The sequence below is a fragment of the Danio rerio genome, chromosome 9 (genome assembly GCF_049306965.1).
Source record: "Danio rerio strain Tuebingen ecotype United States chromosome 9, GRCz12tu, whole genome shotgun sequence".
Taxonomy (NCBI): Eukaryota; Metazoa; Chordata; class Actinopteri; order Cypriniformes; family Danionidae; genus Danio; species Danio rerio.
The window spans coordinates 53,530,001-53,547,500 of record NC_133184.1 but is presented as its reverse complement, the minus strand read 5'-3'; the positions used below and the strand labels follow the sequence as shown (position 1 = coordinate 53,547,500).

Sequence of the window (17,500 nt, the reverse complement as noted above, 5' to 3'; positions counted from 1 at the left end):
ATGGATGGATGGATAGATAGAAACTGATAAAGATGGATGGATGGATACATACACAGACAGACAGACAGACAGACAGACAGAGAGTTTGATGAATAGATTGATACATTGCAAACTTTTATTTTGTAATTGATTAGTCATGCCTATTCATTAAACAGTGCTATTTTTATTCTTCAAACCCCATTTCATCTTTAAACCGCATGCATTTTACAATGATTTCCACAAATGAGCCACACAATTATCCTTTTTTTGTTTACTAATTCAATATTTATGAATCACTAATGCAGTCCAGTGCAATACATTTTTTACAGTATTTCCTATAATATTTTCTCTTTCGTTTGAAAGTCTTACTTGTTTTGTTTTGGCTAGAATAAAAGCAGTTTTTTATTTTTTAACACCATTTTAAGGTCAATATTATTAGCCCCCTTGAGCAATATTTATTTCAGATTCTCTACAGGACAAACCACTGTTATATGACTTGTCTAATTACCCTAAGGTCAAACTAATTAACCTAGTTAAGCCTTTAAATGTCACTTTAAGCTGAATACTAGTATCTTGAAAAATATCTAGTTAAATATTATTTACTGTCATCATGGCAAAGGTAAAATAAATCAGTTATTAAAAAAAGAGTTATTAAAACTATTATGATTAGAAATGTGTTGAAAAAATCTTCTTTCCAATAATCAGACATTGAAGAAAAATATATACAGAAGGGCTAATAATTCTGACTTCAACTGCATAAGGGCAGAGAGTTAAGCTATTGTTTGTTTGTTTTTTTTGCAGACTGAGCAGTATCAGCGACACACTCAGAAGCTGGAGAAACAGATAGAGGATCAGGCCAAGACCATCGTACATCTTAAGACTGAGCTCAGTTCACTTCGCAAACATGCATCAGGTTGGAAATGAGTTTTCTCTTCATATGTGACCCACTTGTGTCACGTTTCCAGTCATAAAGGTCACTTTTAGGAACTTGACATTTATACATCATATGAAAGCTGAACAAATAAAGGTTTCCAGTGCTGTATGGTTTGATAATAGGGCCAAATATTGGATGGTTTAAAAAAATCTGATTGTAAAAATAAAAAAATATTTGATAGTTTCAAAAGTTATTAGTAATATGCAATGCTAAGAAATGAATATTTACAACTTTAAAGGTGATTTAATTTTTTTTGTAATATATAAGTTTTTATATATTTATGGTAGGAAATTTACTAGCTTTCTTTATGGAACATGGTCATTACTTAATATTGTAATAGATTAAGTATGCTATAAGTTGAAAAAAAATTGAATTTTGACTCAACAATGTATTTTTGACTTTTGCACATATAAATCTATGCAATATAAGAATGAAAAATGTCAGAGGTTTTGTAGTCCAGGGTCACATGTGCATCTTCAAGGCTAAATAATACAATATAACAACTAAACATGCATCAGGTTGGAAATGTGTTTTGTCCCATTTCCAGTCATTAAGGTCACTTTTAGGAAATTGAATTGATTGAAATTTATACATCATATGAAAGCTGATTAAAAAAAGATTTCCAGTGCTTTATGGTTTGGTAAAAAAATCTGATGGTAAAAAAAAAATATATATATTTGATAGTTTCAAAAGTTATTACTAGTATGCAATGCTAAGAAATGAATATTGACAACTTTAAAGGCATTTTTATTTTTATTTTTAATGCATATTATATGCATATGAGTTTTGATATGTTTTGTGGTAGGAACTTTCTTCATGGAACATGATCTTAATATTGTAATGATTTTTGGCATAAAAATATATAATTTTGACACTGCAATGTATTTTTGGCTATTGCCACAAATATATCCATGCGATTTAAGACTAAGTTAAATTGCTAAAGTTAAATTATTTAAGATTAGATAGTACAATACAAAAAATAACCATGCATCAAGTTGCATCTTCATATGTGACCCAGATTTGCATTGCTGTATGGTTTGTTAATAGGTCACCATCTGGCTGAGATATAACTATTTGGTAAAAGAAAATCTAATATTGAGAAAATTGCATTTAAAGGAAGTAATTAGTAATATGCAATGCTAAGAAGTGAATATTGACAACTTTAAAGGTGATTTATTTTTTTTGTAATATAAGTTTTCATAAATTTATGGTAGGACATTTACTAACTTTCGTCATGGAATGGAACATGATCATTACTTAATTTTGTAATAGATTAATTATAAGGTAAAAAATATATATAATTTTGACTGCAATGTATTTTTGGCTTTTGCCACATATAAATCTATATGCAATTTAAGACTTCAGAGATGAACAATTTCAGAGGTTTTGTAGTCCATGGTCACATGTGCATCTTCAAGGCTAAATAATACAATATAAAAACTAAGCATGCATCAGGTTGGAAATGTGTTTTGTCTTCATATGTGGCCCATTTCCAGTCATAAAGGTCACTTTTAGGAAATTGAATTGATTGAAATTTATACATCATATGAAAGCTGAATAAAAAAAAAGATTTCCAGTGCTGTATGGTTTGTTAATAGGGCCAAATATTGGATGGTTTGAACAAAATCTGATGGTAAAAATAAAAAAAATATTTGATAGTTTCAAAAGTATAATATTAATAATATTGACAACTTTAAAGGCGTTTTTATTTTTCTTTGTAATGCATATTATATGCATATGAGTTTTGATATGTTTTGTGGTAGGAACTTTCTTCATGGAACATGATCTTTACTTAATATTGTAATGATTTTTGGCATAAAAATATATAAGTTTGACACTGCAATGTATTTTTGGCTATTGCCACAAATATATCCATGCAATTTAAGTCTAAATTAAATTGCTAAAGTTAAATTATTTAACATTAGATAATACAATACAAAAAATAACCATGCATCAAGTTGCATCTTCATATGTGACCCATATGTATCATGTTTGCAGTCATAAAGGTCACTTTAGATTTAGATTTCTACATTTAGATTTAAATTTAGATTTATACATCATATGAAAGCTGAATAAATAAGATTTGCATTGCTGTATGGTTTGTTAATAGAACACCATCTGGCTGAGATATAACTATTTGGTAAAAGACAATCTAATATTGAGAAAATTGCATTTAAAGGAAGTAATTAGTAATATGCAATGCTAAGAAGTGAATATTGACAACTTTAAAGGTGATTTAATTTTTTTTGTAATATATAAGTTTTCATAAATTTATGGTAGGACATTTACTAACTTTCTTCATGGAATGGAACATGATCATTACTTAATTTTGTAATAGATTAATTAAAGGTAAAATTTTTTTTTAATTTTGACTCTACAATGTATTTTTGGCTTTTGCCACATATATATCTATGTAAAAACTAAACATGCATCAGGTTGGAAATTTGTTTTGTCTTCATATGTGTCACATTTGCAGTCATAAAGGTCGCTTTTAGGAAATGGAGATATATATATTATCTGAAAGCTGAATAAATAAGCTTTCCTTTACTGTTTGATTTATTGATAGGACGACATGTGGCTGAAATACAACAGTTTAATGCTTCCAAAAATCTAAATTTATTTATTTAATTATTAGTAGTATGCAATGCTAAGAAATGATCATAGACAACTTTAAAGGTCTTTTGTTTTCTTTGTTATGCATATTACTAATCAAAAGTTTTGATATGATTTGTGGTAAGAACTTTCTTCATGGAACATAATCTTTACTTAATATTGTAATGATTTTTGAGATAAAAATATATAGTTTTGTCTCTACAATGTATTTTTGGCTATTGTTATTAAATACATATATATGTTTTTTTTTTACCACATAATATCTATGCAATTTAAGACGAACAAGAGGTTTTGTAGTCCATGGTCACATGTGCATCTTCAAGACTAATTAATACAATATAAAAACTAACCATGCATCAGGTTGGAAATGTGTTTTGTCTTCATATGTGACCCATTTCCAGTCATAAAGGTCATTTAAATTAAGACATTAGTAAGATGCAATGCTAAGAAATGAATATTGACAATCAAAAATTAAGTTTTGAGAAATTTAAAGTAGGAAATTTACTAACTTTCCTAATGGAACATGATCTTTTCTTAATATTGTAATGTTTTTTTGGCATAAAAATAATAAAATTTATTCATACAATCAATATTTGTGTATTGCCACACATATAAAATCTCACGAGGAAATGTTTTAACAAAATTGATTTATGTTTTGTTAGTTGTTTAGTGTCTAATTCATTCAAATTCATACAAGTTCAGTTGTTGATGATACACTTAATACACAAACATGCACACTTTATTAAACATGTACGCATACTGAAGATAGACATCACCTATATGCTATAAAATCGCAGGTTAATGATGTCTGTATAAAATAACTTATATTTGATTGTAACTATAACTTAATTTGACTGTAATTCAGTTATGCGTGTAACGGAGGCCAGCTAGTAAGTGCTGTGCAGGTAAACCTCACTCCTCGGACCTCTAAAGGTGCTCTAGTGACAGACGCAAGAGGCTATGGTCTTTAGCCTCCTTGTTAGAGCAACTGACTCTCATGCGGAAGGTCGCCGGTTCGATCCCAGCTCGGAGCAGGTTGGATAGCGTGGGACCGGCGGGGTTACATTTGTAAAGCTGCTTTGAAACGATAATTATTGTGAAAAGCGGTATACAAATAAACTTTAATTGAATTGAATTTGAAAATGTGCAATTTTAAAAAAGACCCCTAACATCCATCTCTAAACTCAACCATTATTAGGGGATGAGCAAATCATACTAAAATACACAAATGAGATCATATGAATAAGCCACTAACGCAAAAAGTTATGAATCTGCATGAAATGGCTGTAAAAATAACTGTGCAATTTAAGTTTTGTAGTGCAGGGTCACTCATGCATCTTCAAGCCTAAATAACACAATATAAAAATTCACCATTCCTATCTGGCTGAGGATGTGCTTCTTATTCATATGCATCTTCAAGACTACTGTAAATAATGCACTATAAAAATGAACTATGGATGGGAATAGGAATTTCTATATGCATTTTCAAGACTAAGTATACACTAGACCTGCACAATAATCAATATGTCGACTTATCGCACGACACATGGACATGAGCTCAATTTTTATTGGTGATGCAATGTACAGTTGAAACCAGAATACACTGTATAAAAAGGCACATAACCTTTTAAAAACAAGTCAGATGTTAATGTGACTAAACTTTTTCTCTTTTAGGTAAGTTCGGATTATCTTGATGATAACTAACCATGCATTAGGATTTAAAATGTTCAATGTTAATTCAAAATGAAATGTAGATCAACTTGGAACGCGGCTATGAGAATGCATCAGTTTTATTATGATTATTTCCACATTTTAACAATCGTTAAGTGGGAATATGGGAACTGTGTGATTTTCGAACTTCTTCAAAATGTGCCAGCCTTTGTTTAGATCCTCTTCACGTACCCTCGGTCAGCTTCATGTGGTGCCATTTGAGCCTGTGTCATGTTAGACTATTTATTTTTGTCTACAAAACCAGTTTCAAGCTGAAGCCTTGGGATTAAAACGTTGGAATATAAATGTTTATAAGTTTTGTATATTTGAGTGTCTAAAATTTTGATTGATAGTATACACAAAAACTACAAAAACACAAATGCTAGTAAATTTGAAACGAAAAAAAGTTTATTAAGTTTTGAATATGAATATATTGTAAATTATATATTTGTATATATATATATATATATATATATATATATATATATATATATATATATATATATATATATATATATATAAAATATATATATATATATATATATATATATATATATATATATATAAATATAAATATAAATATAAAAAAAAAAAAAAAWATATATATATATATATATATATATATATATATATATATATATATATGTGTGTGTATGTATATATATATATATATATATATATATATATATATATATATATATATATATATATATATATATATATATATATATATATATATATATATATATATATATATATATATTTATTTATGGTGGCATGGCAGCTCAAGGGTTAGCACTGTCACCTCACAGCAAGAAGGTCACCTGTTCGAGTCCCAGCTGAGCTGCCGTGTCCGTGTGGAGTTTGCATGTTCTCCTCATGTTGGTGCGGCTTTCTTCCAGATGCTCCGGTTTCCCCCACAGTCCAAACACGTGCGCTATAGGTGAATTCGATTAACTAAATTAGCTGAACTAAAATAGCTGTAGTATATGGATCAGTGTGTATAGATGTTTCCCTGAACTGGGTTGTGGCTGGAAGGGCATCTGATGTGTAAAACATATGCTGGATAAGTTGGCGATTCATTCTCCTGCGGTGACCCGTGATGAATAAAGGAAAATTAATGAATGAATGGGTCAAAGACGACAAGGGTTTTCAAGAATCAAAGCAATGAAAGTATAATATTTTTTGGGTTAGATTAGAAGGTTTCCTGTTTATTATTATTATTTTTTTGTGTGGAAAAACGTCAGTGACTTCCATGCATTTATTTTATTTTATTTTTGGCCATGGTTTACACACTGCAACTATTAAAATTATTTTCAATGTAACCGCTTCATATAGCGAAACATTCATTCATTCATTTATTCATTCATTTTCTTGTCGGCTTAGTCCCTTTTTTAATCCGGGGTTGCCACAGCGGAATGAACCGCCAACTTATCCAGCACATTTTGATGCAGGGGATGCCCTTCTAGCCGCAACCCATCTCTGGGAAATATAGCGAACCAATAGTCATTAATTCAATTTTTTTAACCAACATTATTTAGTGACCCTATTTTAAAAAATTATTTGAATACTTATATGATATAATTTAAAATATCTTGGCCCCTATCTTTAAAACCACTGTATTTTTATGCATTTGTAAGCAAAACTAATTTACAAAATTGTAATATTCAGTACAATCACTTATTTTTTGTATATTTTAATGTGTACAAGTTAAGTAATTATGCTGTTTAAATAGCTATTATGCTGAATGTCATTCATGTTTTGACATTTGATTCACACTAAAGCTTTCATAAATAATAAAGTAGGTTTTTTTTGCTTGCATTTAATGTGCTTTCTATCTACATAAAATCATTTTATCTCAATGCACACACTAAAAGACAGCATCTATGACCCCAATAAGCATTTCCTTTCTCACACTCTTTATGGAGCAGCACAATTTAGTAAAATCACTGTAACTGATGTCATTTATATACTTGTAAATTGTCGGCAGGACTGTAAATGCACTAAAACAAGCTGCTTTATGCCCATTTAAATATAGTTAAAGTCAGAATTATTAGCCCCCTTTTGATTTTCTTTTCTTTTATAATATTTCCCAAATGATGTTTAACAGAGCAGGGAAATTTTCACAGCATGTCTGATAATATTTTTTCTTCTGTAGAAAGTCTTATTTGTTTTATTTCAGCTAGAATAAAAGCAGTCTTTAATTTTTTAAAAACCATTTTAGGGACCAAATTATTTGCCCCTTTGAGCTAATTTTTTCCCCGATACTCTACAGAACAACCCATGGTTATACAATAACTTGCCTAATCACCCTAACCTGCCTAGTTAACCTAATAAACCTACTTTAACATTTAAATGTCACTTTAAGCTGTATAGAAGTGTCTTGAAAAATATCTAGTCCAATATTATTTACTGTCATCATGACAAAGATAAAATAAATCAGTTATTAGAGATGAGATATTAAAACTACACAGCAACAAGGGGGACCCAAAATAACTCTAAGAGATTTCATTTCAACACTTTGAAATTGTCTCATAGGGTCCACTCCCAACATTAGATACACAAAAGACCATGAATGAACAGCACAAGTTTAAAATTGTCACTCCATTTTAAAATAATTAACTTAACAATATATTTACCACTGTATTCCCTCAGAGAAAGTTAGTAAAATGCCAACATTGAAGTAGTTTGACTCACTAGTTGCCGTTCTAAAACTCAGATGGAAAATGCCGCCTTGAAAATTCTTCAATGGGGCTGCATGAATGTTTGAATTAACTCCACCAAGTGTTGCACAGATAACTCCTTGATTTCGCACTGAATCAAATCAATTCTAACTCTGATTATAATTATTTATCAAAATCTAACTCTATAATGTCAACACTTTACTCTGAAATGCTTCAACACCGAGATTTTAACTCTGATGAATTTGCTGTGTATTATGTTTAGAAATGTGTTGAAGAAAATCTTCTCTTGAGAAAAATAAAATAAACCGGGGCTCTAATAATTCAGGGGAGCTAATAATTCTGACTTCAACTTTATAAGTGAGTTCTTAAATAAACAGTAGCATTACTATAAGCTAATGTGTCACACTTTTATGCAAATTTTAGATCGTTACATTATATGTTAAATGCACACTACAGAATGTGTTACTTTAGCATGCAAACTACACAGGTGTTAAATTGCAATCATATGCATGCTTTGACTTGACAACTGTTTTTGTTGATGAGTTTGACTGTGATAACTGTGCTTTTTGACTTTTTATTATTATTCAGGGGAGGTCTGTGAGCCTGCATACAGAAAACAGGAAGCAGAAGCCTTGTCACCCAGCGATCATCGCTCTGAAAACCCGTCCACTTCCCACAGGACTAACCATTTCCTGGTGGGTGTTTTTTTTTTCTCTCTCCTAATGTCCACATACAGTAAAGGCCAAAGTTTGACTTCAGGGTTTTTTCATTTCCCTTTTGGCTGACTTGCAACACTTAATAATGTTTATTCTTGACAACTTTTATTTGATCAGATTTTATTTCCTTTGTAATACATATTTTTACTATCAAAAAATAAGTTTTGATATATTTATGATAGAGAATTTACTGAATTTATGCATGGAACGTGATCTTTAGCTAATATTGTAATGATTTTTCGCATAAAAATATGTGATTTTTGACTCTACGTTGTACTTTTGGCTATTTTGGCAAATTAAGACTAACTGTACAATTATAAAAACTAACTATGCATCAGATTATCAAAACTAACCATACATCAGGTTGGAAATGAGTTTTCTCTTCATATGTGACCCATATGTGTCATGTTTCCAGTCATAAAGGTCACTTTTAGAAAATTGAAATTATACATCATTAAATTAAATAAGCTTTCCATTGCTGTTTGATTCATTAATATGACAACATGTGGCTGAGAGACTTCAGTTTAATGGTTCAGACAAACCAAATACTGAAAATAATGCATTTAAATGAAGTAATTAGTAGTATGCAATGCTAATAAATAAATATTGACAACTTTAAAGTTGATTTTATTTTCTTTGTAATGCATATTACTAATCAGAAATTATTTTTAATACATTTATGGTAGGAAATTTACTAAATTTCTTTATGGAACATGAACATCACTTAATATTGCAATCTTTTTTGCCATAAAAATGTATAATTTTGACTCTACAATATATTTTGGCTATTGCCACAAATATAGCTGTGCAATTTAGGAGAGTTTTTGTAGTCCAGGATCACATGAGCATCTTCAAGACTAAATAATACAATATAAAAACTAACCATGCATCAGGTTGCAAATGTTTTCTCTTCATATGTGACCCATTTCCAGTCATAAAGGTCACTTTTTGGAAATGGAGATTTATACGAAATTTGAATAAGAATAAGCTTTCTATTGCTGTTTGATTTGTTAATAGGATACCATGTGGCTGAAATGCCACTTTTAATGGTTCAAAAATTAAACACATTGCCTTTAAATGAAGTAATTAGTAGTATGCAATGCCAACAAATGCTATTGACAACTTTAAAGGTGAATTTATTTTCTTTGTGATTCATTATGCTAAAATTTCAACTTACTACTAAATTTCATCATGAAACAAGATCTTTACTTTACATTGCAATCTTTTTTGGCATATATATATATATATATATATATATATATATATATATATATATATATATATATATATATATATATATATATATATATATATATATATATTATATATAATATATAATTTTTGACTCTGCAATGTATTTTTGTCTATTGCCACACATATATCCATGCAATTCAAAGTTTTGTAGTCCAGGGTCACATGTGCATAAATAATACAATATAAAAGCGAACCATGCATCAGGTTGGAAATGTGTTTTGTCTTCATATATGACCCATTTCCAGTCATAAAGGTCACTTTTAGGAAATTAAGATTTATACATCATGTAAAGGCTGAATAAATAAGCTTTCCATTGCAGTATGGTTTGTTGATAGGACATGGTGTGGCTGAGATACAACTGTTTAATTGTTAAAAAAAGTCTAATTATTGAGAAAATTGCATTTAAATTAAGTTATTAGTAGTATGCATTGCTAAGAAATTAATTTTGAGAACTTTAATGATGATTTTATTATTTTCTTAGTTTAATACTAATCAAAAAATTAGGTTTTGATGTATTTATGATAGGAAATCTATTAAATTTCTTCATGGAACATGATCTTTACTTAATAATGCAAATATTTTTGGAATAAAACTATATAATTTTGACTCTACAATGTATTTTTGGCTATTGCCACAAATAAGACTGGTTTTGTAGTCCAGGGTCACATGTGCATCTTCAAGACTAAATACTACAGTATAAAAACCAACCATGCATCAGGTTGGAAATGTGTTTTGTCTCCATATGTGTCACATTTGCAGTCATAAAGGTCACTTTTAGGAAATCTGAATAAGAATAAGCTTTCTATTGCTGTTTGATTTGTTAATAGGACACCATGTGGCTGAAGTGCAACTGTTTAATGGTTCAGAAATATTGAAAATAATGCATTTAAATGAAGTATTTAGTAGTATACAATGCTAAGAAATGAATACTGACAACTTTTAAAGGTGATTTTATTTTCTTTGTAATGCATATTACTAATCAGAACTTGTTTAGATTTATTTATGGTAGGAAATATGGTAGGAACACTACATTTCTACATGATCTTTACTTAATAATGTTTTGATTTTTGGCAGAAAAATGTTATTTTGACTCTACAATGTATTTTTGCCACAAATATACCATGTTGTTTAGGACAACATGTGACTGAGATACAGCAGTTTAATGGTGAAACAAAAATAAAATATTTATTAATAAATTCAAAAAATGTTTTTTTTTTTGCTACAATATAGAAGTGCAGTTTCTATGACTTTAATGCAAAAATAAATAAATAAATAAATAAATAAACAAGAAAAAAATTTATTAATGTTGTGAAAAAAATATATATATATTTTTTTCAAATCAAAATAAAATAATCTTTGCCTTTTAATTTGATGCTAAGTTATATTAACAAATGCTCAAAATGTTTTAACTGCAATATAGAAGTGCATAGATACCTCAGCCTTCATGAATATAATGTCAAAAGAACAACAGTTTAATGGTAAAACAAAAATCTAAATGTTGAGAAGATTGCATTTAAATGAAGTTATTGGTAGTTTGCATTGCTGAGAAATTAATTTCGATAGTTTAGTTTATTTGTGCAGGGGCAACGCACATTAATAAACATTACTGTAAAATGTGCCTGATTTAGCCAAGAATGGCTATTTTTTTATCTGTAGACCCATGGTAGAATGTTCAAAAGTCACACCTGATATTAGAAATAAAGCATAATAACACAAAGTACACTTCATATATCATACAAACACAAGTAAAAAACTTTAAAGGTGATTTATGCTAATGATGGGTGTTTTCCCTCTCTTAATGTCCACATACGGTTGTCCAAAGTTTGACTGCAGAGTTTTTGCATTTCCCTTTCGGTTGACTTGCAACACTTTGTCCGAGCACAATAATGTTTATTTTTTCCTCCCATTTATTGTGCAAATGCACACGGTGGTTGTGATGTAATTGTTCTGAAAGGGTTTTTCTGAACGTGACCCCCAGCCTTTATATTGTGTTATCATCGTTAACCGCCTGTAAGCACAGACAAACCTTAATAGCTGAGTTTGCAGTGCCTTTGCTAGTTATCCACAGTTCACTCGAGGGTTAAGTTGTGAGAAACGTGTGAAAAAGATGTAGTTCTCTCTCTTCACAGTTTGATATCATTTTTCATCGCTATCTGTCCATAGTGAGAATGTTTCTCTAATTGAATCCAGTGTGATAATTCTGCTCAATTGTTTTAATCGTGTGCACATTTTAAGCCCATAGAGGGCACTAGAGCATAACGCTTTTTGTGAGCCCATCCAGTGTATTACCTGTTCTGAGAATTGAGTTCTCTCTTATGAAAGCAGGTGTCACTTTTTTTTTTTTAGATGGCTGTTACTGGAAGGTATAGACATAACAGTTTGAAATGGCTACTTTCTCCTTTTCTTGAACTTAATCTCGGGTGGATAATGGCCTCCATTCAAAATCGGAACCTGTAAATGTGGCAAAGTATGTTATTTTATAGCAAATGCACTCAAAGGGGCATAATTAGGGGAGTATGGATTTATTCTCCTTCTTTCGTGTGTGAAATTGTACAGACTTTGGAGTTTATTAATGGAGTTTTTAAAGTGTTTTCTGCTGAAATGAATCATATGAGACCCTATAGTTTTTTAAATTGCGTATATGCACCCTGGTTTTCATGACTGTAATGCAGAAAAACTAAGAAATAAAGAAAGTCAAGTCATTAATTTTGCATTAAAAATAAAAAGATAAATTGTATAATATTTTCAAATAATAATTGAATTATTTCTAATTATTTTCCTAAATGAATGCTTGTTTATATTAACAAATGCATTAAAATGTTTAACTGCAATATAGAAGTTCATTACACCCATCTTCATGACCTTAATGCAAAAAGTCATTAATGTTGCATAAAAATTAATATACAGCATAAATTGTTAAAAAAAAATTTCAAATGAGAATTGAATTTATAGTTACAAATGCCTAAAAAGGTATTTACTGCAATATAGAAGTGCGTATATACCCCAGTCTTCATTACTGTAATGCAAAAAACAAGAAAAAGTCATTTTGTAAAAAATTTATATAAATTGTAAAATATTTTAAAATCGTAATTAAATTATTTAAATTGATATTAACAAATGCATAAAGTATTTCCCCTATTGCTTGTTTTTATGGAATGTCTGTAGCAATATGGTGATGCCCATAAAAAAATTTCTGTCAAGGACAATACATTTTTACCTCTACTACTACTACTACTACTACTACTACTACTACTACTACTACTACTACTACTACTACTAATATACACCCCTTTACATTACTGTAATGCAAAAAAAACTCAATGTTGCATAAAATATTAATATAATTTATTAATAAATTCAAAAAATGTTTTTTGCTACAATATAGAAGTGCAGTTTCCATGACTAATGCATAACTATTAAAATCAATCAATAAATAAATAAATAAACAAGAGAAAATTTCATTAATGTTGTGAAAAAAATATATATTTTTCAAATCAAAATAAAATAATTTTTGCTTTTCAATTTTATGCTAAGTTATATTAACAAAATGCTCAAAATGTTTTAACTGCAATATAGAAATGCATATATACCTCAGCCTTCATGAATATAATGTCAAAAGAACAAAAAAAGTCATTAATGTTGCATTAATTTTATATATATATATATATAATGTAAATATTTTCAAGTCACAATTGCATGTGTTCTGCCTTTTCAAATGATGCTAATTTATATTAACAAATGTAAAAAATTTTTTTTACTGCAATATAGAAGTGTATATATACCCATTTTCATTATTTAATGCAAAAAAAGAAATAAAACAGAAAACAATCATTAGTGTTGCGTAAAACATAAATATATAAAAATTATAAAAAACTTTCAAATCCTAATCGCTTTTTAAATGTGTGCTAGTTTACATTTCAAAAATGCATAAAAATGTTTGTACTGCAAAATAGAAGTGCACATACACCTGTATATCCACATAGACTGTAATGCAAAAACAAGAAAAATATCATTAATGTTGCATGAAAAGAATTATATAAATTATAATATATAAAATATTTTCAAGTCATAATCGCATGGGTTCTGCTTTTTATATTAATGCTAATTTTTATTAACAAATGCAAAGGTGTTTTTGCTTTAAAATAGAATTGCACATATACCCCAGTCTTCAAGCCTTTAATACAAAAAATAATATATAAATAAACAAGAAAAAAGTATGTTACATGATATAAATATATAAGTATCAAAATAATTTCAAATTATAATTGCATGAGTTCTGATTTTTAATTTTATGCTAATTTATATTAACAAATGCATAAAATGTTTTTACTGCAATGAAGAAGTCCATAAATTCCACAGTTTTCATGACTTTAATGCAAAACGATAAAAAAAATGAAATAAAAAAACAAGAAAAAAGTTGTTAATGTAAAAAATAAATAAAATAAATATAGAAATTATTTATTAAATTAATTATTAATTATAAAATATTTTCTAATCATAATTGCATGGGTTCTGCTTTTTATATTGATGCTAATTTATCTTAACAAATGCATAAAAATGTTTTTACTTCATTACAGAATTGCACATATACCCCAGTTCGCATTACTGTACTGCAAAAACACAAACAAAAGTTGCATAGAACATAAATATATACATTTAAAAATATTTTAAACTCTTATTAAATTATTTCTGCTTCTTAAATTTATGATAATTTATATTTCCAAGTGCATTAAAATATAGAAGTGCATATACCTATTTTCATGACTTCAATGCAAAAAAATGCATAAAATAAATATATAAATTGTAAATATGCTAATTTAATTATTTCTACTTTTTAAGTTTGCTCATTTATATTTTCAAATGCATTAAATTGTTTTTACTTCACTATAGAAGTGCATACAGTATATACCCCAGTTATCATTACTGTAATGCATGCAAGAAAAAAGAGAAGAAAAAAGTCATTAATGTTGCATGAAGAATTAATATATACATTTCAATTTGCAGATCATGGTTGCATGGTTTCCGCTCTTCAAATGGATGCTATTCATGTTAACAAATGCATAAAAATGGTTTTACTTGTTTATCGCAATGAAAGCTGCAAGATATACCCCTTTGCGTTTTATAGCTTTTCTCTTTATGAATTATTTTAACCTGTCAAATATGTTTCTGAATCTGTGATGAAATGGTCTGGTTATATTTTTAATATTTGGAAACGTTTTGTCGTCTTGTGTTTTGCTGCAGAAAAACGAACCCACAGAGTATCCTGGGATATTTCCCCATGCAGTATCTGCTGCCTGCGAAATGAAGAGGTACATGAATCATATCACTTCATAAATTAATTTTTAATGAAGGATTTTACACTTCGGTCTCTTGGGCAGCTAGACAAAAGGTTTAATCTTGAAGTAGAACAACTGATTAACAGCTTGGTTAAGTTTGTTTATCGGCATTAGCAGGTCAGTATTTTTCACGCTGAATAGGTCTTATATAATATCTTAATAACATCAAATAAAAAAGCTAAAATGATCCAGAGGAAAACTAAATTTGATGCTCATGAAATGCTAATGACGTTCAGCTTATGTGTACATGACTATACACTCACCGAACACTTTTAGGTACACCTGTCCAACTGCTCGTTAACGTATATTTCTAATCAGCCAATCACATGGCAGCAACTCGATGCATTTAGGCATGTAGATATGGTCAAGACGATCTGCTGCAGTTCAAACCGAGCATCAGAATGAGGAAGAAAGATGATTTAAGTGACTTTGAACGTGGCATGGTTGTTGGTGCCAGCGGGGCTGGTCTGAGTATTTTAGAAACTGCCGATCTACTGGGATTTTCATGCACAACCATCTTTAGGGTTTACAGAGAATAGTCCGAAAAAGAGAAAATATCTAATGAGTGGCAGTTCTGTGTGCGCAAATGCCTTGTTGATGCCAGAGGCCAGAGGAGAATGGCCAGACTGGTTCCAGCTGATAGAAAGGCAACAGGAACTCAAATAACCACTCGATACAACCGAGGTCCCTTTATGAGCACAGTGTACCCATCTTCTAATGCCTACTTCCAGCAGGTTAACGCACCATGTCATATATGGTGCGAATCATTTCAGACTGGTTTCTTGAACCTGTCCGTGAGTTCACTGTACTCAAATGGCCTCCACAGTCACCAGAGCTCAATACAATAGAGCACAATTGGCATGTGGTGGAACGAGAGATTGGCATCATGGATGTGCAGCCAACAAATCTGCAGCAATTGCGTGATGCTATGAATATTTCCAATATCTTGTTGAATATTTGCCATGAAGGATTGAAGCAGTTCTGAAAGCATAAGGGGTCCAACCCGGTACTAGTAAGGTTTACCTAATAAAGTGGCCGTTGAGTGTGTGTGTGTGTGTAAATATATATATATATATATATATATATATATATATATATATATATATATATATATATATATATATATATATATATATATATATATACGTATATATATATATATATATATATATATATATATATATATATATATATATATATATACATATATATATATATATATATATATACATACATATATATATATATATATATACATATATATATATATACATATATATATATATATATATATATATATATATATATATATATATATATATATATATATATATATATATATATATATATATATATATATATATATATATTTACACACACACACACTCAACACTCATATATATATGTGTGTGTGTATGTGTGTATGTATATATATATATGTATATATATATATATATATATGTATATATATATATATATATATATATATATATATATATGTGTGTGTGTATGTGTGTATGTATATATATATATATATATATATATATATATATATATATATATATATATATATATATATATATATATGTGTGTGTGTGTGTGTATGTGTGTATGTGTGTATATATATATATATATATATATATATATATATATACATATATATACATATATATATATATATATATATATATATATATATATATATATATATATATATATATATATATATATATATATGTGTGTGTATGTGTGTATGTATGTATATAAATATATATGTATATATATATATATATATATATATATATATATATATTATCTAGAGAGAGAGAGAGAGAGAGAGAGTAAATTGAGAGAAACTGCTTTTTTTAAGGCATGTTATACAAGATTTATGCGCTTCTAACTGTTACGACCTTCTTTCAAGTCTAGGGGTTTTGTTTGGAGGTGTAACGAAGACTAAATTAGTTGGTAAATAATATTGAATTATTCATGCATTCATTTTCTTTTCGGCTTAGTCCCTTTATTAAGGGGTCACCACAGCGAAATGAACTGCCAACTTATCTAGCGCATGTTTTACGCTGTGGATGCCCTTCCATCTCCAATCTGTCACTGGGAAACACCCATACACTCTCACAGAAGTGCCAACTGATCCAGCCGAGGCTCGAACCAGCGACCTTCTTGCTGTGAGGCGATATCGCTACCTGCTGCGCCACCCTAATATTGAATTAGAGCTAAATAAAAAAATAAACGTGGAGAACACACTTTAATCCTCGGCCG

General features: G+C 29.0%; 2 protein-coding genes across 2 annotated transcripts in view; one reads left to right on the top strand and one right to left on the bottom strand.

The window, feature by feature from the left end:
* The window catches only part of rbms1b (RNA binding motif, single stranded interacting protein 1b), a 447,127-nt gene that overhangs the window by 227,935 nt on the left and 201,692 nt on the right, over positions 1 to 17,500 (bottom strand). The window lies entirely within an intron of this gene.
* tank (TRAF family member-associated NFKB activator) overlaps positions 1 to 17,500 on the top strand; it is a 43,651-nt gene that overhangs the window by 7,889 nt on the left and 18,262 nt on the right. The window contains 3 exon segments of the mRNA NM_001076600.1: positions 781 to 892; positions 8,509 to 8,615; positions 15,132 to 15,199. Of these exon segments, the coding sequence (NP_001070068.1) occupies positions 781 to 892; positions 8,509 to 8,615; positions 15,132 to 15,199 (287 nt within the window).